This window comes from Bos javanicus, chromosome 19 (genome assembly GCF_032452875.1).
Source record: "Bos javanicus breed banteng chromosome 19, ARS-OSU_banteng_1.0, whole genome shotgun sequence".
In the NCBI taxonomy this organism is placed as follows: domain Eukaryota; kingdom Metazoa; phylum Chordata; class Mammalia; order Artiodactyla; family Bovidae; genus Bos; species Bos javanicus.
Window position 1 is genome coordinate 9,000,474 of NC_083886.1, and position 23,862 is coordinate 9,024,335.

The 23,862-nt window shown below is 53.2% G+C and overlaps 1 protein-coding gene across 1 annotated transcript; it reads right to left on the minus strand.

Moving 5' to 3' along the window:
• Positions 1-473: 473 nt before the first annotated feature.
• TRIM25 (tripartite motif containing 25) lies at positions 474-23,356 on the minus strand. The gene is made up of 9 exons (XM_061390030.1): positions 22,677-23,356; positions 17,635-17,730; positions 14,171-14,404; positions 11,332-11,503; positions 9,229-9,288; positions 6,376-6,402; positions 5,943-6,020; positions 5,766-5,864; positions 474-4,153 (listed from the first exon to the last, which is right to left on the minus strand). The coding sequence occupies exons 1-9, from the start codon at positions 23,274-23,276 to the stop codon at positions 3,624-3,626; spliced, it is 1,896 nt and encodes a 631-aa protein (XP_061246014.1). The 5' UTR covers positions 23,277-23,356; the 3' UTR covers positions 474-3,623.
• Positions 23,357-23,862: the final 506 nt, after the last annotated feature.

Genomic DNA, 23,862 nt, shown 5'->3' on the forward strand with positions numbered 1-23,862 from the left:
TGTCTTCTTGGGAGAACTACTTATTTAGGTCTTCTGCTCTTTTTAGATTGGATTGTTTTTTATTGTTGTTGCTCTTGTATGAGGTGTTGGTCTGTTTTGGAAATTAAGCCCTTATCTGTTACATCATTTGCAAATATTTTCTCCCATTCCATAGGTGTCTTTGTTTTGTTTTCTTTATGGTTTCCTTTGCTATGTACACGTTATTTTATTTATAATCTCATGGCTGGTCTCTCTGATGACCAGCCCCGATCCTGGATCATCTCACCTCTTAGCATAACCTCAGATGTGATCCAAGGGGCTGGTGAATAACAAGGACATTCCTATTGCCGAGGGCAATTCCAAGGATTTAGAATCTCCCCACCAGGAACAAGAGACAACAGCCAGTCAAGTTATTATACAACAACCTCAAATCCACACCTCCCACAACTCCGTCCCCTCTTCAAACAAAGATAAAATCCGGGCCCCCTGCTGGCTAGTTTTGTTTCATTGTTTTTAAGTTTTTATTATAGGGATTTTCAAACAGAGACAACAGCAGAAGAAATAATACAGTAAACACTCATCTTTCCACCACTGTTTCCTTGATTACTCACTCATAGCCCTCCCCTGCCTCCCTACCCTCATCCTCTGATCATCCTGAAGCAAAGCCCAGAAGGACATTTGGCTGAGAATTCGTGGCGAGCTTCCTGAGGGGCTGCCCCACCCACGCAGCCTCAACTAGGCTCCAGCTCTGCTGAAACCTAGCAGGCAGCTGAGTGGGGGGTACCCAGAGGCCCTTGGGCACCCCATTTGCTGACTCCTGCATGACAGTTAAGGAACACTTTCTACACACACTGTAATGTGTGCAAGAACACCCAACACCGCTTTATTGCATTCAAAGCTTCTAAGGCACGTAAGCCAGCCTTGGTCCTGGTATTTCTCATGCCTTTCCAAAGAATGGTGTCTACAACACTGATAATGTCCTCAAGAATCAACGCATAAAAATACAAGCTGAAGAACACAGGCTTAAATACTCCTAATTAAAATCAATGCAGGGTCGGACAGAATAAGGTAAGAAATAATGTATCGGTATTATTTTATAGATCACAGACCCATATCAAAATAATTAAAACAGGCAAACCAATCAACCAGTCTTTGAACAACAAAAACTTGACCCCGATCTTTGATTTATCATGTCAGAGTGGTGGAGACAGTCCCTGCTACCTAGGTTGGGAGAACATTTGTATGTTTATCTGGGAAGTTCTGACCCTCCCCCAGGGTACCAAGGGGCATCTACAAGGTACCTCCTCCAAGACAGGATGGTAGGAGCAGTGAGTGGATCCATCCAACACCTGCCCATCTGACTTACTCTGCAAAACAGGAAGTCAAATGAATGCAAAGTTCCCCCAAGTCTAGGACTTGAGCACTGGGTACCAGCCTTGCAAGGCAAGAGGGGACATGAAGTCTCACCACTGGACACAGTATGGTTTGAGACAGCGAGGGCGTGCTCCTCAATTCACGTCTCCAAGGCACCCGCATAAGCCTCAGCTTGGGTTACCTGCTTGCCTTTCATCACAAGAGGGGCTCAGGCTCCTCTGTCCTGAGCTGGACGATGCACTATCAGGGAAGCGCCCCCCCAGCTGCCCTCATTTCTAGAGGAGAGCCCAAGCAGGACCTGTGGTTTAATCTTGGGCACCCTCCTCAACCCAGCTGTTCCCCAAGCATGAACTGGCTCTGAACAAGGCTTTTGTTTCAGGAGATCAATGAAGGTGCTTTGAACCATCTCCAAAAGCAGAGAAGAATCACCAAAGAACTTTTCTTCCTAGTAGCAAAGGAAGAAAATCTTCAAACACCCACAGTTCAGCTGTTGCAGGGAATCTTCCCTACAAAGATGAATTCTCTCCCAAGGAAGTAATAGTTCGTGTTGGAAGGTGACACACATCAACACTTCCGTCGGGAACATCAAGTGCTCTGGGCCTAACTAGAATGCCCTGGGGATCCTGCCAAGACCAGAGATGAGCTGACATAATATCAAACATCTATATGGAAGGCCTGAGGTGCGTGTCTCCAGTGGTATGGTCCTTTTCAGACCATAAGGAGTAAGGAGCCTGACTTCAGCTCCCCTGCTGGGAAAGTCCAGAGCAGGACTCATTTCTTCACAAGCTGTTACATTTCTCCCACTTTGGGGATGAAAACTTACATACTGACAATGTCAGGATGTAAGGAGCTCGGAAAATTCCAGCCATCCACTCCCTCCAGCCCTCAGTGGACTGAGGCTATTTCCACTGCACAGAAACACTGCGGGAAAAATAGCCCCTTGTACTTGAGCCTGGCAGCTGGTTTCCTCCCTGGTTTGTCTTTCTGACCCTTCTCCTGGTCAATTCCTACATCTGCATTTGGCTCAAATGAGGAAGAGAGTAGAAAGGGTTCGGGCCTCTCTGACTCACAAGAGGACCAGCGCTGGGTTGAACAGGAATGTTGCTGCTTCCCGTGGATCTGCTAGCAGGCCCTTCTGGCCACAGGTAAGCACCCCAGCAGGTGACTAGGGTGGTCCTGGAGGCAGCCGCACCGGGCCTGTCCGCGTGGCAGCAGGCTCAGCTAACCGATCAGCTCTGCTGGCCACGGTGGGGTCTCCACCAGCTAGGGCAGAGTCTCACAGTCCTGGAGGAAGGAGGCTAGCACTGAGGAGAGCCAGTCAGTAGGCAAGACGCTCTGATGAGAGCAAAACTGCCGCCTGCTAATGCCCTCTTGCGTAGGGGGACCGCTGCTCCACAGCCTGTGCAACCAGAAGGTTCTGGGGCCGCAGTCAAAGCCAAAGGCATCTGCGGAAACGCCTTTCATAATACACGGGAGTGGGTGGGGCTTCTGGCCACATGGGGACTGGGTCATGCTGACCCGGAATCACAAATTCAACACAGGCTGATTCAGATTATGGTTTGAAACCTTAGACCGAAAGTGTGGACTCAACATTTTAAAACCGTGGATGGGGTGATGAGGTGCAGGACAGGAAGGGACGACAGAGGGGGAAAAGGACATACTTCTTTGGGAAACTCCGGTCTGGGTGGAGACCTGCTGTGGGTCGCTTCCCTCGAGCACAGAAAATAATCTGAAGTCTGAGCATTCATCCCAACTCCCACGTGGAGGCAGTGGAGGAGAATGAAATTCACTAACTTTGGCTTTTTTTTTTTTTTTTAATCTACAGACCCAAATAGCTCTACAAAGAGTCATCAGAACTCCAAGATTTGAAGGCTACTTCGGAGAAGAAAGAAGCAGGCACCAGAGGCCTGAGGAATAACCCACAGTGGCTACAGATTATGTCCAGCAGGAAAGAGACGCTTGTGACTTTGACTCCCCGGAGACCCGCTCAGCCGCCTGGAGATCTACCAGAACCGAGAGGGGTGCATCCGGCCAGAGAGGCACCAGGAAGTGGGAGCCTTCCTCACCCACAAGGTAAACACCCCACCCATCCCCGGCCAACCCTGACCTCTCACCCCATCTGCCCAGCCTCCCGCCCTCCGCAGGTCCCCTCCCATCCCTTTGGCCCTGGGGGACCTAGGGCAACTTCCTGGGGGTCCCACCTGCAGCACCCTCCTGGGGGGGGACCTGGAGAAGTGCGCGGGTGGTCCGGCCGAGCATCCGTGGCCGGCCTACTTGGAGGAGCAGATGGAGAGTGTGGCACCCGTGGAGAAGAGCCAGAAGGCGGGGTACACGGCCTCAGTGAAGTCCACCTTGTACTTGTACAACAAGTGGACCTTGTCAGCCGCAGCGAAGAAGAGGACGAAGCCGTGATCGCAGTTGAGAAGCACCCCGACCCGCGTGGCCTTGGTGGAGGGCAGGGTTTTCTCCACATTGTTGTGCCAGGCGGAGATCTTGGTGTTGAACCACTCCACACACCAGGACGCGTTGTTGCGGCCAAGCCGGCTTTCGGGGCCCTGCCGCTCCATGCTGCCGTAGCAGATACCCACCCCGCAGAAGTTGTTCTTCTGCAGCTCCACCTCCCAGTAGTGAATCCCTTTCTTGTAGCAGTGCAGCCCCAGCACCTGCGAGCAGTATGTGAACCTCTGGGGATGCGGCCGGTAGTTCAGGGACGCGTCAGCCACGGACGCGACGGTGTAGTTCTCGGACAGGGCCACCTTGCTGTGGGCGGTGTTGTAGTCCAGGACAACTTTAACCACATCTAAGGAAGCATCAAGGAGTCAATCACGAGGAGCTCCAAGCACTCTCACGTTTCATCCTTTCCCTAGCTGGTAGTATTTATTCATTTGTTCCACCCATCCATTCAACCACCCTTCCCATCCATTCGTTCTGTCCAGCTCGTCAGACATTTGTCCATGTCTCTAACCACCAATCAAGCCATCTGTGTGTCTATTAGTCACCCATCTGTCTGTCTATTCCTCCACCCAGAACCATTTACTGAGCCCCTGGCTTATGCCAGGCTCTATACAGGACGCACAACCATGAACCAGATGTGGTGCCTGGCCTCGTGGAGTTCCCACTCCCAGAAGTAAGGCAAGCGCATCAGTAATGACAACAGTGAAGACTCCATGCGCCACTAAAGGGCAGGCACTCTGCTGGAGAGACACAGCCATGGGGGTAACGAGACAAGGGAGGGGAGAGCACAGAGGAACACTTACTTCATGGGTGGACTGGAATCTGAGCCAAGCAAAAGGGAGATGAGAAGAATTAAACAGGAGAGCAGAGGAGGGAGAAAGGCTACGCTGGACAGAGGAGACAGTGAAGGCAAGCATGGAGTCACGAGGATGACAGACATGTGCTGGGAACACGGAAGGCTGGGCAGCTGAGAACACAGAGGCTGCAGCAAGAGAAGAGGGACCTCTGAAGCCACGAGTGGCGAGCCAAAGGGTCTCGACTTTAACTGGGGGCAGCGGGCAGTCAACTGAGGTCTGCCAAGCACAGCAATGACCTGAATAAAATCCTTGATCAGGACACAAGCCTGGCCTCCACCTCCTCCCTAGGACACAGCCCTCCCTGCCCTTCCACTCACGGAGGACCCTGGACCAAGGATAGACAGCAGGGCAGACACGGAAAATCCTGAGCTTGAGAATTTGGGAAGCTAGAGACCAGGGCTCTCTGCCACCCCCTGGCTCAGGGAAAGATACTTTGCACCTGGCCCTGGGCCTCCCCCAGGGCAAAATGAATGGCCTGGGAAAATGTCCTCTGAATACCCTAAGTCCCTAGAACTTCTTTCCCCTGCTTAAACAGCTGTACCGCAGAGTGCAGGGGGCTCCACAGACATGTGACTCAGCACCCCCCCAGCAGCTGGCATCAGTCATGAGGGCTGGGGGCAGGGGAGGCCTTTCCCAGCCAGGAAGCTCCAGGGAGGCCGGCCCTGATAACCAAGTACCAATGTTCCAGCAACGGGTGAACCACGCCCACTGAGCCAGGACCACGCCCACAGCACCAGCAAGGGTGAGCCACGCCCACTGAGCCAGAACCACGCCCACAGCACCAGCAAGGGTGAGCCACGCCCACTGAGCCAGAACCACGCCCACAGCACCAGCAAGGGTGAGCCACGCCCACGGAGCCAGAACCACGCCCACAGCACCAGGAGGGCCAGAGCGTACTTTGCAGAGAGAGATTTCTGCAAGAAAGCATTAGCGGAGAGTGCTCCGTGGGTTAAAGCTATGGGTGGCCCGAGGCCTGGCCTGGAGGAAGGAACTGCCACCACTTCCAGGCTGGAACCACAGAGGAGCAGTAAGGACACCCTCCAGGGGACAGGCTGACCACGCCAGACAGAGGCAAGGACAACCAAGGCAGCAGCTACTCACACTCCAGGAGCTCCGGCCTGGACTTGGTTAGGAAGTTCTCCAGCACCTTGGCGTTGAGAGACGCTGAGGTCGGCGGCACGGTAGGGGCTTTGGCTGCACCTGGAGGAGGAACAGAAAACCATTTGCTAAACAAATTCAGAGCAGGCATTCCACTGTCCACGGCCCACCAGAACTCACCCTCCTGGACAGTTAGTTTGGGATTCACTAAGTGTTCCGAGGATCCAAAGGTGACAGGCTTGTTGAGTAAGGCAGAGCCTGGGATAAGGGAAGAGAGGTATGAGTTGGGGAAACAACAGAGTGACCTGATGGCCTGGAATCCCTCCCACACTATTTCTCAAGAGCTGCCTCCACACACACACACCTGGACCGCCAGGGTGACACAAGAGAGTCCAGACAGGGCAACATGCATCATACTGGTCTCGTGCACGTCCACTTATCCTCACCCCCAAGCCCAGACCCAGCAGCCAGCACAAGTCAAAGTCATGGAGCCCACGCCCATCTCAGACCCTCCCCCAACACACACCAGCCCACAGCTCAGCTTTCCTTGCTGGCATTTAGTTCTGCACTCGGGCACTCAAGGAACTAAAAGATGCAGAAATGCATAACTTACCAGGTTTCCTGGGCTTCTTCTCTTCTTCTGAAAAACAAAATTTTCAGAATTAAGATGTTTCAAAGCAGAAACAACCATACTTTCAAACACCATAATAATAATCGCTATGTGAAGGTGACCCATACAAACAGAGCTAGTATGTTTTAAGTTGAAAAATGTAAGGGGGTCAACAGGCAAATTAATCTACAGTCCAATCATGGTTTTGGTGGGGAGGGGCTAATAAGGAGCATGAATGGATTTCCTGGTGAAATGGAAATCTTTATCCCGATTTGCGTAATGGGAACACAGATGTATCGGAGAAGGCAATGGCACCCCACTCCAGTACTCTTGCCTGGAAAGTCCCATGGATGGAGGAGCTTGGTGGGCTACAGTCCATGGGGTCGCTAAGAGTCAGACACGACTGAGCAACTTCACTTTCACTTTTTGCTTTCATGAACTAGAGAAGGAAATGGCAACCCACTCCAGTGTTCTTGCCTGGCGAATCCCAGGGACAGGGGAGCCTGGTGGGCTACCGTCTGTGGGGTCACACAGAGTTGGACACGACTGAAGCGACTTAGCAGCAGCAGCAACACAGATGTATGTGTTTGTTAATCTAACTTTACTTTTAAGATCTGGACATTTTACTGTAGGTAAATCATATCTCCACAAAAGAAAAAATGCAAAAACAAACACACAAAAAAAACCCACATAGAAAACCAGCCAAAAAAAAAAAAAAGTGCTTGCCAGATATTACTATAGTCTTTATAAAGTATCTGCAGTGTATATCTATGGGGACTGAGTTTAGCTAAAACAACTATCCTCAAAGCACACACACCAAGCCAGCAGTGTCAGCATCACCTGGGCAGCTGTAAGGCCTGCAAATTCCCAGACCCCTCAGACCAGCTGAAACTAACAATCTGGGTTACTAGCCACTGGACTCTGATGTGTGCTCAAGTCTGGAGGGCCGGAAGATTTCGGGTCCACTCTTCACCACCACGACTGAAATGAAAAGGGGAGTCCTGGATCTCATCCCCGCCGGCCTGAGGACCTTGCACATTCCAGACCAGCCCCACCGGACCCGCCCATGGCCCCACCTGGCCCCTGGCCGCCCCTTCCTCTCACTCAGAGCCCTGTCTCAGGGGTCATTTTCACTCTCCCCATCTCCCCACCTGCGTCTCCCCCCAACTCCCACTGGACCAGCATCTTGGGAGGACTCCAGGCTGTGACCTCGGCTGTGGGCACAGGGCTCCCTCCCAGTGACCACGGGAGCCTCACCCACACTGTGACGAGTCCACCCACGAGCCAGCCTGATGCCAGCATCCTCGGCTCACGCATGCAGAGCGGGCTTGTGGAGGGGGAGCAGTGGGAGGGAGGCTCTCTGGGCCCGAGCCTTGAGAAGGACACAGGTTGGCAGTGCGCGTCACCTCGTCTTCACATCGGGTGCTCTGCACGTGTCAGGCTCCCCTGACGGCCCCCTCCTCCCCTGCCCCAGGCATGCCAGCCCCGGACTACACTCCACTCCAAAAGCACACACTTGTCTGCCAAAGACAAGCACTAAATACTAATGACAAGCAAACAACAACAAAAACTAGCCCAGGGTTCTCTCAGCCCCTCACCACCCCATGGCGGCGAGCAGCCCTCCTCCGTCCTCACCGACTCTTTCAGTCAACAGTTTGATGACATTTATTGCTGTCGTCCCGTCGCTCAGTTCTGTCCCACTCTGCGACCCCACGGGCTGCAGCACACCAGGCTCCTCTGTCCTTCACTGTCTCTCGGGGTTTGCTCAGATTCATGTCCATTGAGTCGGTGATGCTTTCTAACCATCTCATCCTCTGCTGCCCCCTTCTCCTCCTGCCCTCAATCTTCCCCAGCATCAGGGTCTTTTCACTCCATGCGGCCAGAGTGCTGGAGTCTCCGCTTCAGCATCAGGGACATACGCCTGGCCTTTAAAGAGCTTTCGCCATCAGTGTCCCACATAAACCTCACACAACAGTCCCGTGAGGTCAACGCCGTTATGGTCTGCATTTGATAGATGAGGAACCTGAGGACCATTCTGCACCCAGCCCCCATCTCAACAAGGGTTCCAACATCCCCAAGTGAAAGTGAAAATGACGGTCACTCAGTCATGTCCGACTCTTTGAGACCCCACGGACTGTAGCCCCCCAGGCTCCTCTGTCCGTGGAATTCTCCAAGCAAGAATACTGGAGTGGGTTACCATGCCCTTTTCCAGGGGATCTCCCCAACCCAGGAGTCGAACCTAGGTCTCCTGCATGGCAGGCAGATTAGGTGCCATCTGAGTCATCAGCCAATTACCCCCAAAGTGGAGGACAAAAGTTGATCTTTAGGGACTCAGGGAGAGGTAAGGAAGGAAAAATCTTCTTTTTATGGATCAAAGCACCATATGTAAAAGACACACCATATGTGGGGTATTAAACTTCATGTATGGGGTGACTAGGAAAATTCTGTCTAAAAGGGCTTGAGGGGTAAAAGCGGAGGGTAATAATGGAGAAAAGGCTGAGAGGCTCTGTGAGGGCTGACTCACGTCACACCCAGGACTGAAAAGAGACAGCCTCTGCTCGGGGTGCTGCCCCCCAGGCCAGAACTTGGCATCACATTAAGTATTTCTCAAGACGAACCAGCTTTGGTCACGTTGCCATCCCAAGCAGTGGGAATATCCAGCAGGTCCTCCCAGGAACCCTGCAACCTCCCCGCATCAGGGTCGGTTGGTACTTGCCCCCAGACGCTTCCAGGCCACCCAGAACCCGGGGTGGGCTGGGCCCCCCGGGAGGAGTCGTGACACCCTCTGGTGCCTCAGCCTGAGCGCTGATGCCCACGGCTGCCGCCGCCCACGGGGATGGAGGTGCGACTACTTACTCACGACCTTCTTCACAGGCTTCTTCGGTGTGTGTGGTGCGCAGGATCCTCCAGCGTCCCCTGGGCCAAAGAAGGAGAGGTTAGTTTAGGCGGCTCTTCCACACCCAGCCAAGGAGCCAGCCTCACGGTGGAAGGGCAGTGAGCTGCAGGGAGCTTACAAAGGTGACTCCCACCAGCCTTCCCCTCTGATCACTTACAAGCACTAGAAACGAGGCAACAGAAACACAAATTTGGTGTGTTCCCTCTCTTCTCTGCCTTAAAATGTAACTGGGGTGGAGTCTTTGCCCGCACTCCGCTCCACAACCGCTGACCTGTCTGCAAGCTGTGCTTGCTCTCCTGAACCGTGGGGAAGATTCCTCACCCAGGGGGCGAGACCAAGGCGCCTGCTGTGCCCAGGAGGTTCCTTTCCCCCGGGAGTCTCTCACCACTCTGTCCCCAGGCCAGCGAGCACAGGTGTAGCAGGAAAACAAACACACGGGGCTAATGCACCAAATTAGCTTCCCCTTGGCCACGGCCGCGGCACACCGGTTGCAGAGGCTCTTCAGCAGGGCCATTCGGCCAGCCAGGCTGGGACTCAGGCCTGCTCCCTGGATTACAGACCAAACACCCAGCGTGTGCTGGGCTCTGTGCCAGGCACTGGGGACAGTTCTGGAAGAAAAACAGACCCAGCCCCTGCTCTCATGGATCACAAGCTGGCAGGGGAGACAGAGGGCGATGGCAAGGAGGAGTAAAACGACAGGTGTGAAGGAACTTCCCAGGTGGCCCAGTGGTTAAGCATCCACCCTGCAAGGCAGGGGACGAGGGTTCAAGCCCTGGTTGGGGAACTAAGCCTGTGAGCCTGGGCACTCCAGGGCCTGCAAGCCACAACTAGAGGGTCCGTGCGCCTCAATGCAGGAGTCCGCACGATGCAACTAAGACCCAAGCAGCTACGTAAATATATAATTTTTTTTTAAACGACAGGTACAAAAAGGACCCCAAGGAAGGATAAGGACCTGGGACCTTGTCTGAGGAGCCGGAGTGGCAACAGGGAAGGTCTGCTGAGAAATGTTAACGTTTTAACTGATCTCCAAGGGAGACAGGAGTCACCTGGTGGAGTCTGAGCCCTCTAGGCAGCAAGGAGGGGGGATATACAAAGACCCCGGGGCAGGGACGTTAACATATTTGAAGAACTGAGCGTACAGGGATGTACTGGGGGGAGGGGGCCGCTTCAGGGCTGGAGAGGTGGACAGGGCCTGATCAGGCAGGGGCTTAACAGCCAGACTCAAGAGTGTGGTCTGCAATCTAAACAAACGAAATTCTCCAAAGAGGAGGCAGGGGAGAGGGTGCCAGGAGAGCAGACTGTCATCCTGAGGTGCTCTCTCCAGCTGCGACAGGAGCAGCTGCAGAGGAGCTCGTTAGGAAGTTGCCGCAGGTGATTCAACCGAGAGCAGGCATGTGGTGGCTGCAGTGGAACGAGCTGAGTCCGGAGATATTTAAGAAGAAATCTGACAAGGGGCTGGATATAAGCAGAAGGGCATGGGGTGGCGGTTGTTTAGTTGCTAAGTCGTGTCCAACTCTTTTGCAACCCCATGGACTGTAGCCTGCCGGGCTCCTCTGTCCATCGGATTCTCCAGGCAAGAGTACTGAAGCGTTGCCATTTCCTTCTCAGGGGATCTTCCCAACCCGGGGATCAAACCCACGTCTCCTGCTTGGCAGGTGGATTCTCTACCACTGAGCCACCTGGGAGGCCCCAAGGAAGGGGATATCAAGAAAGAATTTCATGTTTCTCTGACCTCCAAACTAGCTGCTTCCTTACCAAACAACACTGACAACCCAGAATCCACTCAGCCCATCTGAGCCAGCCTCAGATTCAGACCAAATAAAAGCCTATCCAGAAAGGCCCTTCATAACACCTGGCCACAAAAGACACTTTAGGAAGGATGGCTACAGTCTCAGGATGAGGTGAAGACTGCCCACCGCCTCCTAGATGAGGGCAGTGGTCTTTTAACATCTGAAGCTCAAGCCCCAGTGCTCCAGAGCAGGACTTCCCTTCCCGAACCGCAGAGGGGACCCATCCCGTTTCTAGAACCCCAGTGGAAAGCCTGAGACGCTGCCGACAGTTACCTGGGATGGTGAGCTCCTCAGGCTTCTTGTCCTGGGGCTGTCTGAGGCACCGCTTCAGCTCATTCTTCAGGTCGGAGGTGCCCTGATAGATTTCCTTAATCAGCTCGTGGTTCAGCTCCACCTTGGGGACAAAGACTGGCTTCGTGGTGATTCCCTGCAGCTTTGTCGCTTTCTGCAATGAGCCAGGGGGTTAGTTCAGGCAGGTCTGATGAAGCTAGGGCCCGGACTCAGGCCTCACGAACCCCGGAATGAGCTTCCCCGTGCCCGTGGGCACTCAGTCTAATCAGCCTCTCAAAAGTGGCTGGGGGTTGAAGTGCCCCTTTAAGACAGAGCCATCTGGAGGTGGAAGAGCCCTCACCTTACAAAGGGAAAAACTGCAGTCAAGAAATGACAGGTGTCCTGCCAGGACCTCTGCCGATTAGTACCAAGGACACAACTGGGACCCAGGCCTCCTAACCCATGGATAATGCTCTTTCCACCACCATTGCCCCTCAAAGACCAGCTCTGAATGCACGTTCTGAAAACAGAACAGGAAGGCCCCGACGGCTGCAGGATTCAGCCACACATCCAGTGAAGGAGAAGAATCTTACGGAAGGTCTCCCAAGCTTGGAGACCAAATCAGATCATATGGTATCAAGAGGCCCAGACGTGGACTCAGAATCCTTCTGGGAGAGCTCGAGGCAACTGGATCAACAAACAGGAGTGAGCATGTGAGAAGAAAATGCCATCCTGCCCAGGCGTGGCTAGAAGACCCTGCACACAGGAGAGAAGGTTCCTGGGCACTCCTGTGCCTCCCCAGGGCGTGAACGTGGAATCTGGGCCTTTGAGGTGTCAAAGCAGCATGCCACCCAGTCACCTGGGCTCCCAGAGACACCCGTTGAGTACCTGGCACTCTGCTGTACAGCAGACACACTGGGGGGGTGAAGGGCCCCTCTTGAAAGGCGCAGACAGCCTTCAAAACAGACAAGGAAACAAGCAAGTCTAGACTGAGGTCATCAAGGGAGAGAGCAGAGGCAGGGCACACGCTCTGGATCACCAGCAGTGGGAAAACAATGGGATCCCAGGAAGATGGGGGAACTGGGGCTGCCCTGGACAAATGACAGGGTTTACGAGGCAGAGGCCAGTCTCAGAGTTCCCTGCCCACACTCAGGGCCTCTGAGGAGCACCCTGTGCTCTGACCTGTGGTCAGAGCCCCAGGCATGGGCTGGGGGTGGCTCGCAAGAGATAAGACTGCTGGCAAAGGCAGGCAGGTCACCGAGGGCCCTATGGGCCACGCTGAGGAACACAAAGTCAGAAAGGGTGTCCATGCTGTAGAAAGAAACTTCCGGGGACCATGCAGAGGCGGGATGGGAGGAAGAAGGTGGAGGCCTAATGCAGGCAGCATCCCAAGATGGACCCCGAGCCTCCTGACTGCCCTGGGCGCACACGTTACACATCCTCGCCCCCAGATTAAGGGCAGGACAGTGAGTATGAAAGGGTATCACTCCTGTGAGTAGGCTACATTACATGGAAACACTGAATGAGTACTGCGGATGTAAGTAAGATCCCAAATCTGTTGATTTTGAGTTCTTCAGAAAGATGATTCTTCTGGGTGGGCCTCACCGAATCAAGTAAAAGCCCTTAAAACAGAAAGTGGGCCTTCCCGGAAGGAGAAATTCTCTGCTGGTTCTGAGGAAACCAGCTGCCCAGTCGAAAGAGGACCACATGCTGAGGAATCGTGGCAGCCTCTAGGAACCTCAAGGACACAGGGCCCTCAAGCCTGCACCGTGAGGGACTAAACTCTGCCAACAAGCATGTGAGCTTCCCCAGAAGGAAGCGGCAACCCCGTCCAGCATGCTTCTCTGGGAAATCCCATGGAGGGAAGGGCCTGGCGGGCTACTGTCCGCGGGATTGCCAGAGTCAGACACAACTTAGCGACTAGAAACAGCAACGGCAGAATATGCTCCTTTCTTCAACAGGACAGACTTCCTATTTATGAGTTATTAGAACTCACAGGTACCAAACACACTGGAACCCAACAAAGGAGAATTAGGCTCTTTTCTAAGGGGGAGAGAAATGCATGTCTTGGGGGAGATGTCCAAGGGACACAGGTATTCTGTCTGTGTTTGTCAGACAGGCAAAGGAGAGACATCAAAGAGCAGAAAATACTGAAAAATGGGTCTTGAGCTAAAACTTCCCTGAAGTTGGTAGATTTCTGGGAGTATGAAGCCCTCTGAATGAAGAGTTTAAGCCGTACACAAAGATGGAGCTCAATTAGGACTGGATATCCACAATGACCTTGCTTATTCCAAGTGATTTGACCAGACACTGGCTGAAGAGAGCTTAAGCCTAAAAGGAATTAGTAACGTTGTCACGAAGATTCTGACAGATGTGAATAACAGGAAGAAGAACTCTGGGGCAATCCAGAAGAATAAAAGTGGAAAAGAGGCTGAACGGATACAAACTGCTGACTGTGTTGATTGAATCTCATCCCAGCTATGAATTCAAACAGTAGATCTATCATTTCAGAGAAACAAATCTCTTTTAATAAAGAAAAATTACACAGTGGAAGAAAAAAAAAAAAGCATGTCAGCTTAGAAGACAACCCTGAGCTCCAAAAGGAACATACAGCCTAGTGAGACCACAGCCTCAGCCACACAGAGTGTGAGGTAACGGACAGCTTTTCTTCTAAGCCACGCAGTTTGCGGTAAGTGGTCACAAAATGTAGAAAACTAATACAGCCTGTGTGTCTCGGGGATGCGTCCCAAAACCCCTTACCGCCCCAACCCCTTGAGAGTCCCACTCCACACTGTAAGGCAAGGCAGAAAGAGGATTCAACAACGTGCTCATCATGACCCACCTCCAGAAACTCAAACTCGTCCCCCTTAGTCAGGGCCAGTTCAACCTCCTCCTTCAGGGTCTGGATCTCACTCCTCTTCTTGAGGATGATCTGGTAAATGTTGTCGAACTTGCTGGTGACCCTCTTCTCCTCTTCCTTTATCTTCCTTGTGGTGCTGGCCTCGGAGGCATCAATGAGAGCCTTCATCTCCAGGTATTCCTGTCTCAGCTGGTCCAGCTTCCTATGTGCAGCGTCCTGAGAGGCCAGGACAAGAGGGCATCCATCAGACGGGCAAAAGGGCTGGGCCTGACACACGGAGCACCACAAGCTCTCACCTGGACTTCACGGGAATTCAGACGGGTGCAACCACTTTGGAGAGCAATCTGACAAGATCAGTGAATTTCATACCTTATGACCTAAATCCTAGAGGAAATCAACCCTAAATATTCATTGGAGGGACTGTTGCTGAAGCTCAAATACTTTGGCCTCCTGATGCAAAGAGCTGACTCATTTGAAAAGACCCTGATGCTGGGGAAGTTGAGGGCAGGAGGAGAAGGGGACGACAGATGCTTGGATGGCATCATCAACTCAGCAGACATGAGTCTGAGCAGACTCCGGGAGATAGTGAAGGACAGGGAGACCTGGCGTGCTGCAGTCCATGGAGTCGTAAAGAGCTGGACATGACTGAGCAACTGAACCCCACCATCACCACCAGCACCTTAGGACCCAGCAATCGAGTCCAAAGAAGGTACTCAAGAAAAAGACTCTGCTTCTGAGACACCCGAGAATGCTCTAAGCAGCACTGCTGAATAGCAAAATCAAGGAAACAAGCTGAACGTCAGTCAGCAGAAGACTGAAAATTATTCCCTGGGATGGAATATTAACCTATGATAAGGGAAAAACAACTTATAGAAGACACACAGTAAGAGGCACCGGACACAAGACTTAGAAACGAATAGAATGGCGCACGTGTGCGCGCTCAGTCACTTCCGTCACGCCCAACTCTCTGCGACCCCATGGACTCTCTGCGACTTGTGGACGAGAGGACGAGGGATACAAAAAGGGAAAGACGAAGCCAGGCCTATATTCTCCTTGGCAATATTTTACTTCTTAAGCTAGAAAGCGGTTCGTGAGTAATTTTTTTAAAGGGCATGAAGCTGCCCTAGACAATTTCCCCTAGAGCTAGACTACATGCAGCTGAAGTGCCCTTGAACTATGGCCAGTCCAAGTTAAGATGTGAGATAGTGTAAAATAAGAAGAGTATGAAACATCTCATTAATACCTTATATTGATTAAAATAACACTTTGGATATACTGAGTTAAACAAAATATACTAACAGAACTAGTCTCTTGCATTATTCAGATTAAAGTTATATATAAGGTTCGCTTTATATTTCTACTGGACGGCACTGCTCTAGAAGCTGCCGTTTCCTTTTACAGGTTTGGTAACCTCATCAGCTCAGAATCGAACGTGACAAAGAGAAACACACACAAGAGTGCCAGGGAGACTGGAATTCAGTTTTTTTTGGTGGGGGGAGCCACACCATGTGACATTCAGGATCTTAGTTTTCCTACCAGGGATTTAAACCCAAGCCTCCTACAGTGGAAGCTCAGAGTCTTAATCATTGGACCACCAGGAATTCCTGAGAATTCAATTTACTTCTTAAACCAGTACCTGACCCTGCCACTTCCAATGTGACTATCAATGTCCCCGAGTAGTCATCCTCCTTCTCCCCTGTCAGTAAGAAAACACCCCTGGGTTCAGATGGGCACACGGCTGCCCAGCCACAGACTACATCTCCCAGCATCCCCTGCAGCTGGTCACGTGACTACACCGCTGCCTAGGCAACGCAAACAAAAGTGACAAGTACAACACTCTCCCCCCTTGTCGCTCCTTCTCACAGGCTACAGCAAAGATCTAATGGTGTCCCAGTGGCAGCTAGACACGAGGAAGGGCAGGAAGAAGGCAAGGTCCTGAACCCTGAAGGGTCACAGGCCGCAGACCATCCCATAGCCTGCCTGGGTTACTCAGGTCCAGCCCTGAGCCGTCACAGTGAGGAACTCACACAGCTATCTTATTTAAGCCTCTGATTCAGAGGGGTATCTCTGCTACAAGAACTTAGCCTGCCCGCCAATCAATACAGGTATTCTCATCTGCATTCTTTCACTTAAGCCTCAAATTCACCTTCAGAAAGAGGTTCTGGAAGTAGATGGAAAAACTAAGGCTCAGAGATTTGCCAACATGACCACAGCATCACAGGCTAGTATTCTAATCTAGATCTCATCTAATCTAACCACAGCGGTGGCAATGAAACCAGATGCTGCCACCCAGAAAGGATGCTTAAAAATCAAACCTTCTCTCAATATAAAAGCACTGTAACCTTATAAAAATTACAAACCTGGAGGGGAAAAAAACCTCTATAATTCTACCACTCCAACACTTGCTGTACTGCTCCCTGACTATATTTCCTTCCAGTCTTTTTTCCTACACTTTCTGTAACGGGTTTAATGGTGGCTCCCTAAAAGTTACATCCATGTTCCAGAACCTGGAAATGTGATCTTACTGAGAAAAGGAGTCTATGCAGATGTAACTAAGGTAGAAATCTGGAGCCAAGATGATCCTGGCTTACCCAGGTGATTCTAAATCCACTAGCAAGTGTCCTTATTAGCGACAAAGAGCAGACACAGAGGGAGGAGGCGATGTGAAGATGGGGGCAGAGACTGGAATGATGCAGGCACAAGTCAAGGAATGCCGGAAGCCACCAGAAGCTGGAGAGGCGGGGACAGACTCTTCCTCGGAACCTTCGGAAGGAGTGTGGCCCTGTCGACACTTTGGATTTGGACTACTGGCCTCCTGGAGGTCATTTTACAGATGATAAAACTGAGGCAGAGGGGACAGCACGGGGGTCAAGTTCACAAAGATAGAACGAGCTGAGACAGTGGCTTCAGTAAGTGGCAAATGCGGTCGTTCAAACCAAGCCTCTGCCTGCAAACAGCCAGAAAACTGAACTGTGAGAGACTACATTTCTCGGAACCCAAGTGTATGGTAATCTGTTACAGTAGTCCTAGAAGACAAATACACTTTTTACAAACAAATAGATGCAGGAACTTTCCTGGTGGTCACGTGGTTAAGACTCTGCTTCAAATGCAGGGGACATGGGTTCAATCCCTGGCTGGGGAACAAAAGTTGCTCCATGCTGCATGCAGCGCAGCCAAAAACTAACTAAATAGATAGATGCAGCTTTTGCTTCCTGTTTCTCTCCCATTTAAACGGTAATTACTTTTTATGTTGCTATGTTTTAACCTTAATTTTCAGTGATTCCTCCCACCCAGGTTGGACTCGTAGTCTATTAAGAATCTCTCTGGGCATGTAGATTTTTGCATGTTTTGTTGAATTCTGACTCTGTGAGTGGACCCAACAGGAGCTGTTCGGATGCCAGAGCTGTGCTCGCCTCCCCGGAGGGACGGGGCGCCCCATCTCTCACCTGCACCTCCTGCTGCCTGGCTCTCACGTCCTCCAGCGCTCTTGACGCCCCATTGATCTGGCCGTACATGACAGTCAGTTTTTGCCTCAACTTGTTCTGCAGAGAAAACGAACTGGGTAAGAACACACCTTGTCCCAGCCCCCCAGAAGTGCCCAACACCAGGGACCCACAGCTGTTTCCACCACCCAGGTCTCGCCGGCTTGCAGTTTTCTGACACATGCTCGTATTTACTGCCTCCATCCTTTCAGGGGGACAGCACAGTGAGAAGTTATAAGGACAGGACTTGGAGCGAGACATAGCAGACTCAGTTCTCAGCTGTCCAACTGTCTCTCACCTGTTTCTCTGGTCAGGAAACAGATATAGCTGTTCCTACCCTGCAGGGCTAGAAGGACAATTAACTGAAGCAGTGTCAGCCCTCAGCCTAGTGCCTGGATCTTAGCAAGGACAAACGTCCTTAGTAAACGTCAGCTTGGATTATTACGAGCTTCTTCACTAGAACCCATTTTACAGATGATGAAACTGAGGCAGAGAGGAAAGCACGGGGGCCAAGCTCACCCAGACAGAATGAGCTGAGACAGCCGCTTCAGTAAGTGGCAAATGGAGTTGTTCACACCAAGCCTCCCACTACAAACAACCAGCAAGCAGACAAAATACTGGGGGAGGAGGGACCTACTGAAAACCAATGGGGGGCTAACAAAGAAAGGGAGGACCACACAGTTAAGATCCAGGAGAAAGAAACCCAAAGAGATAAGCCTGGCATCTGGGGTTCTCCCAGGGCCATCTGCCAGTTCGGGAACAGAGCTGGGAGAGCCTCTGTGCGCCTTAGAGAGGCAGGAAGACAAAAACCAAAGTCCACGGCTCACCTGATAAGCCCCACAGACCGAGCCCTCCAAGGACTACACCCTGGAATAAGGATGAACCGGCGGCAAACCAGCTCAGTCCCTGAAACTGAACTAGGGTGATTCAGAATCGCTAGGCCCCAGGTCACGTTCCAATGCACCAAGGCAGCTAATGCCACCTGAAGCCCCGGAGTATTTTCGTAAATTTTCATAATCACCAGCCGACTTGCACCCAACTCAGGCAAAATGCTGCAGTGTAGAAATGGGTAGGAAAATCACCACCACCTCCACCGTAATAACGGCAGCTGGTGTTGGTCATGAACTTACTCCAAGTCAGACACTGTTCTAGTACTTTCCACATATTAACTTCGTAAAGCTAAAAACAACACTAGGAGGTAGGGGATTATCCGCCCTTTACAGATGACGTCGCTGAAGCAGAATAATTAAGGGGCTTACCTAGGCCACATCACTATTAACTAGTGTTACAAGATGCTGGTATTACAATAACAGACTTATGTCCAAACTAAGCACACAGGAAATTTCTAGGGGAAAAAAATGCACGTCCCTTAAGTAGCTGGCTCAACAATACTCTGGCCTTCCCTTCCTGTCCTCTGGCTCTCCCAGGTCACTGACCTTCACCCTGGATTTGAATAACCAGTGACAGTCACATGGAAAGGCTGGAAGCACAAACCAAGGCCACACCAACTCAACCTCGAAAGCCCGAGTCACTCATGGTGTTTCAGATGTGACTTCTGTGACAATAACCTCTGACCCAGCCTCTAGCAGCGGCCAAGATAAACTGCGGCCAAAGGCAGAAGGCCAGCCCTGGGCACATCCAGCCTCACGGGTCTCAGATCTGGAAGAGACCTCAGGACTCCTGGGGGCTGCCAACTGTTTCCAAGACCCACTCTCAGTGGTCATTCTTGTAGCTGTTCAGTCTCCCAGTCGTGTCTGACTCTTTACAACCCCATGGACTGCAACACATCAGGCCTCCCTGTCCCTCACCATATCTTGAAAGATTTTACACATATTGATCAAAGGCATGCAACAGTCCCTGTTGGTACACAGGGGCCCACATGGCTATAGACCAAAGGAAAGCCACCCAAGGCCTTTGAGAGCAGCCAATCAAGGACAGGGAACATTTCAAAGTTCTGAGCATCCCTTTACAGGCTGGGGACTTCGGTCCTCCAAGTAGGCACCAGAGTCCTGAGTCCACCTTACCCCAGTGATCAAACCCAGCTGGGCTGGCTCTGCAGCCAGTACTGACCAGCAGCAGGGCTGGGAAAGGAGACGGGTTAAAGCAGGAGTTCCCAACCCTGGGCTGTAGGCCGGTACTGGTCCAAGGCCTGCCACGAACCAGGCCGCAGAGCAGGAGGTGAGCAGTAGGCGAACAAGCGAGGCTTCATCTGCCACTCCCCACACTGCCTGAACCACCTCTCTCTGTCTTTCACGAAACCATTTCCTGCTGCCTGCCAAAAAGGTGGGGGGCCGCCGGGTTAAAGGACGCAGCAGGCCAAGAGATGGAGGGCAGGCAAGGCTTGTTAAAAGGATTAAAAAGCCGAGTGTGTATGGCATACAGATAATCTGGGCACAGATTTCAGCTCCAGGCCCTGGAGGTCGAGTGGAAGCTGTGGCTCCAGACCAGACTACAACGGGTCCTTCTGCCCCTCCCTGCCTTCTGCCTCCTGGATAAGAACTGCTAGCAGGCCTTCTGAGCAGATCTAGGCCGCCCAAGTCCTCAGGCCCACACGTCTTGAGAAGAAGAAAATCTGGGCAGTCTAACACCCTCCATGCGGCAAACTCTCCTCGGGGAATTTCTGAGTAACAGAAATGTTAGCAGGAGCTGCTAGCGAGCTATAAAAATGCCATGCATGGGGAATTCCCTGGTGGTCCAGTGGCTAAGAATCCACCTTCCAATGCAAGAGACACAGGTTCAATCCCTGCTCAGGGAACTAAGATCCCATATGCCAAGGAGCAACTAATCCCGTGAACCACAACTAGAGAGGCTGTGTGCTGCAACTAGGACTGTCAGAGCCAAAACTTAAAATAACTATTTTTTTTAAAAAAGCAACTCTGATCTCTGTCAACTGAAAAGAAAAAAAAAAAAAAAATACACAGCCTAAAAGCTAAGAAGTGAAGTGTTAGTTGCTCAGTCGTGTCCGATTCTTTGCAACCCCATGGACTGTAGTCTGCCAGGCTCCTCTGTCCTTGGAATTCTCCAGGCCAGAATACTGGAGTGGCTAGCCATTCCCTTCTCCAGGGGATCTTCCCGACCCCGGGATTGAACCTGAGTCTCCTACACTGAAGGCGGATTGACAGCTGTGTTTAAAACAAATAAACAAAACCCGCCATTTATGGATCACCTCATTAATCCTCCCAACCACCTCCTCAGATAGGCATCATTATTGGGCCCTTTGATGGGTTCCCAGCCAGGAAGTAGAGCCAGAATTCAAACCCAGGTCTCAACATTCAGCTCCGGTCAGAGTCCGAGTCAACCAGCTGGGCCCTGGGGCCTGCCTAAGAAGAACTTCCCAAACAGCTCAGCCCCGTGGAGCCTCCTGGCCACTCTTGGATGTGCAGAGGGAATGCTATTAATTCCATTTTAGGGATGAAGAAGCTGACCCTCAAGAGAAATGCAATGACTTGCCCTGAACCACAGCTGATGTACGCAGAGCAGGCCTCCAGGCTCTGAAGGCCAGGCAGGTTCTTTCCTATAACAGGTGGAGACCCAAGAGGGCTGGGCCTGAGACAGTTGTACCTCCCAGGTCAACGTCAGGCAAGGCCTGAGGGACTCAGGGAAGCAGGCCGCAGGAACCCAGCTCAGCCTGGACAGGCAGACGAGGCAGGGAGGGTCCTGCCCAGGCCAGAGCAGCACCTGCCCCCGAGCCGTGGAGCCACTGCAAAGGTCCCCAGGCTTCACATCTCCTTAGACAGCACAAGGACAGCCCCGGTTTTCCCTGAGAGCCTGGGAGAGAGAAAAGAACCCAGGCCTGACCCTGAAGTTTGACTGAAGCAAGGAAAGGGAGTGGGACTACGCCTGTTCAACCTCTGCCTCCATTCCAGATGGGACATCAGGGTCCGCGAACCACTGAAACCATCTCAGACCAAGAAGGGCCCTGAGGAATCCACCTGATCCCCCTTCTCACATTGCTGATGAGGACCAACCCCAGGCAACCACTGAAACCATCTCAGACCAAGAAGGGCCCTGATCCCCCTCCTCACATTGCTGATGAGGACCAGCCCCGTGATTTAAAGTGGCTCAGGCAGGAGAAAGGGCACAGCAAGCGTGCGGCTGGGCCTCCTGTCCAGGGCTTCCGGGGACCCTGCCCACCCTCCCCCTCATAATGGTTGGTCCTCCCTGGTCACCAGAAGTCTCTGGCTCACAAAGACTTTATCTCACATGACCTCAGAAATGTCCTGTGCTCTGAATTCCAGGACTTGGCTTTGAGGCTGATCCACCAGAAGAAACAGCAACAATGGTGTCAGACCAGCTGGCCAATGACCACTTGGCCACTTGGGTTAACTCAAGTGAAATGAACTTCTCTGAATGTCCATTTCCTATTTCCTCAGCTGTAAACAACTCATTATACCCACCACCTGGGAGCTAGGGGAACTTAAGAGAACAGAGGTAACCTCTAGCCCTCATATTTGATGTTCAAAACCCTCTACTAAACATGTCAGACCACTGCTAAAGTGAAAGTGTAGTCACTCAGTCGTGTGCCACTCTTTGAGACGTCAGGGACTGTGGCCCGCCAGGCTACTTTGTCCATGGAATTCTCCAGGCAAGAACACTGGAGTGGGTTGCCATTCCCTTCTCCAGGGGATCTTCCCGACCCAGGGATAGAAGCTGAGTCTCCAGCATGGCAGGCAGATTCTCTACCATCTGAGCCACAAGGGGACCCCCAGATAACTGCTAGGCTTAATGCAAACAACATGTCACCTGTGTCTTAAGTAGTTAGTTCCCTCTGTAAAATGGGTGAGTGGGGTGAGCCGCGAATACGAGGGCCGTATGTTCTCACGGCCTTTTCTACCAGGACACTAGCTGTGCCCCTGCCCCCATCTCAGGCACAGCAAGGCCTGAGGGTGCCCCTCCACCGCCCCCACGGGAATCCGCCTGGTCGGCCACACTGCCCACAGCAGGGCCCTGCGCGCCACCCAGCCGGCCCAGGCTGCCCCTCGGCGCCGCCGCCCGCCGCCCCCTACCTCCAGGTCGGTGCTGGCCTCGTTGAGGGGCGCAGGCGAGCAGGTCTTGTGGTCCACCACGCAGACGTGGCAGATACACTCGCTGTGCTGGGGGCAGAAGAAGTCCCGCAGGCGGTTGTGCCGGGCGCACTTGCGGCGCATCAGGTCGCGGACAGGCGGCTGCAGCGGGTGGTCCTGGAAGGCGGGGCTGTCCAGGTGCGGCCGCAGGTGCTCCTGGCAGAAGGAGGCCATGCACACCAGGCACGTCTTGACGGCGGTGGCCTGCAGGCAGTGGTCGCAGGCCACCTGGCCGGCCGCGCTGGGGGCGGCGGCACGGGTGGGCGGCGTCCAGTCGTCGGCGGCCAGCGCGGGCCGGGCCTGCTCGGCCTGCAGGAACTGCTCCACCACCGCGCACAGCACCGTGTTCTTGCGCAGCTGCGGCCGCGCGGCAAAGCCGGTGCGGCATTGAGGGCAGAGGTACGGCGCGCCCTGGACGGCCCACGTCTCGTCCAGGCACGCGCCGCAGAAGTTGTGGCCGCACGGCGTGGTGACCGGGCCCTTGAAGGGCTCCAGGCAGATGGAGCACGACAGCTCCTCGGCCAGCGGGCACAGCTCCGCCATGGTGTGTCGTGGGCGCCCGACGGGACGTGCGGGGACGCGGCGGCGCAGTGGCCCCGAGGCCGCCGAGGAAACGAAACCAAGAGGCGGGGCGGGGCCCCGGCTTCCAGGAAGTCACGTGGGGCAGGCGGGGCGCCCCGGGCGGGGGCGTCCCGGGGTCCCCGAGGTCCCGGCCGCCGCGCTCGGGCCCCGGCGACGGGCGCTGGGTGGGCGCGGGGCGCGCGGTGCCGGACCCCGGGCGTTCAGGCCGGCCTCTCGGCCCCCGGGCCGTTCCCGCGGCCGCGCGGCGGAGGAGGAAGCGGGCGCGTCGCGAAGAGTGAACCCCGGGTCCCGGGCACGCCGGGGCCCCCGGGGGGACGCGCCTGCGCGGGTCCCTGCCCTCGGGGAGCCAGGCCGGACGCCAGCCGCCCCCGCGAGCCAGGCGGGCTTATCGGACGGACCTGTGAAAAAAGCTACGGCAAGGGCTTTCCGGGTGGCCCGCGACTCTCTTCCTTTTTTAAATTTTTATTTATTTCATCCTTCCTTTCTTTTCCCTGGTTCTGAGCCCTGGCGTTTGGGCAACACGATCTCCGCAGGCTGGAACTCGTGA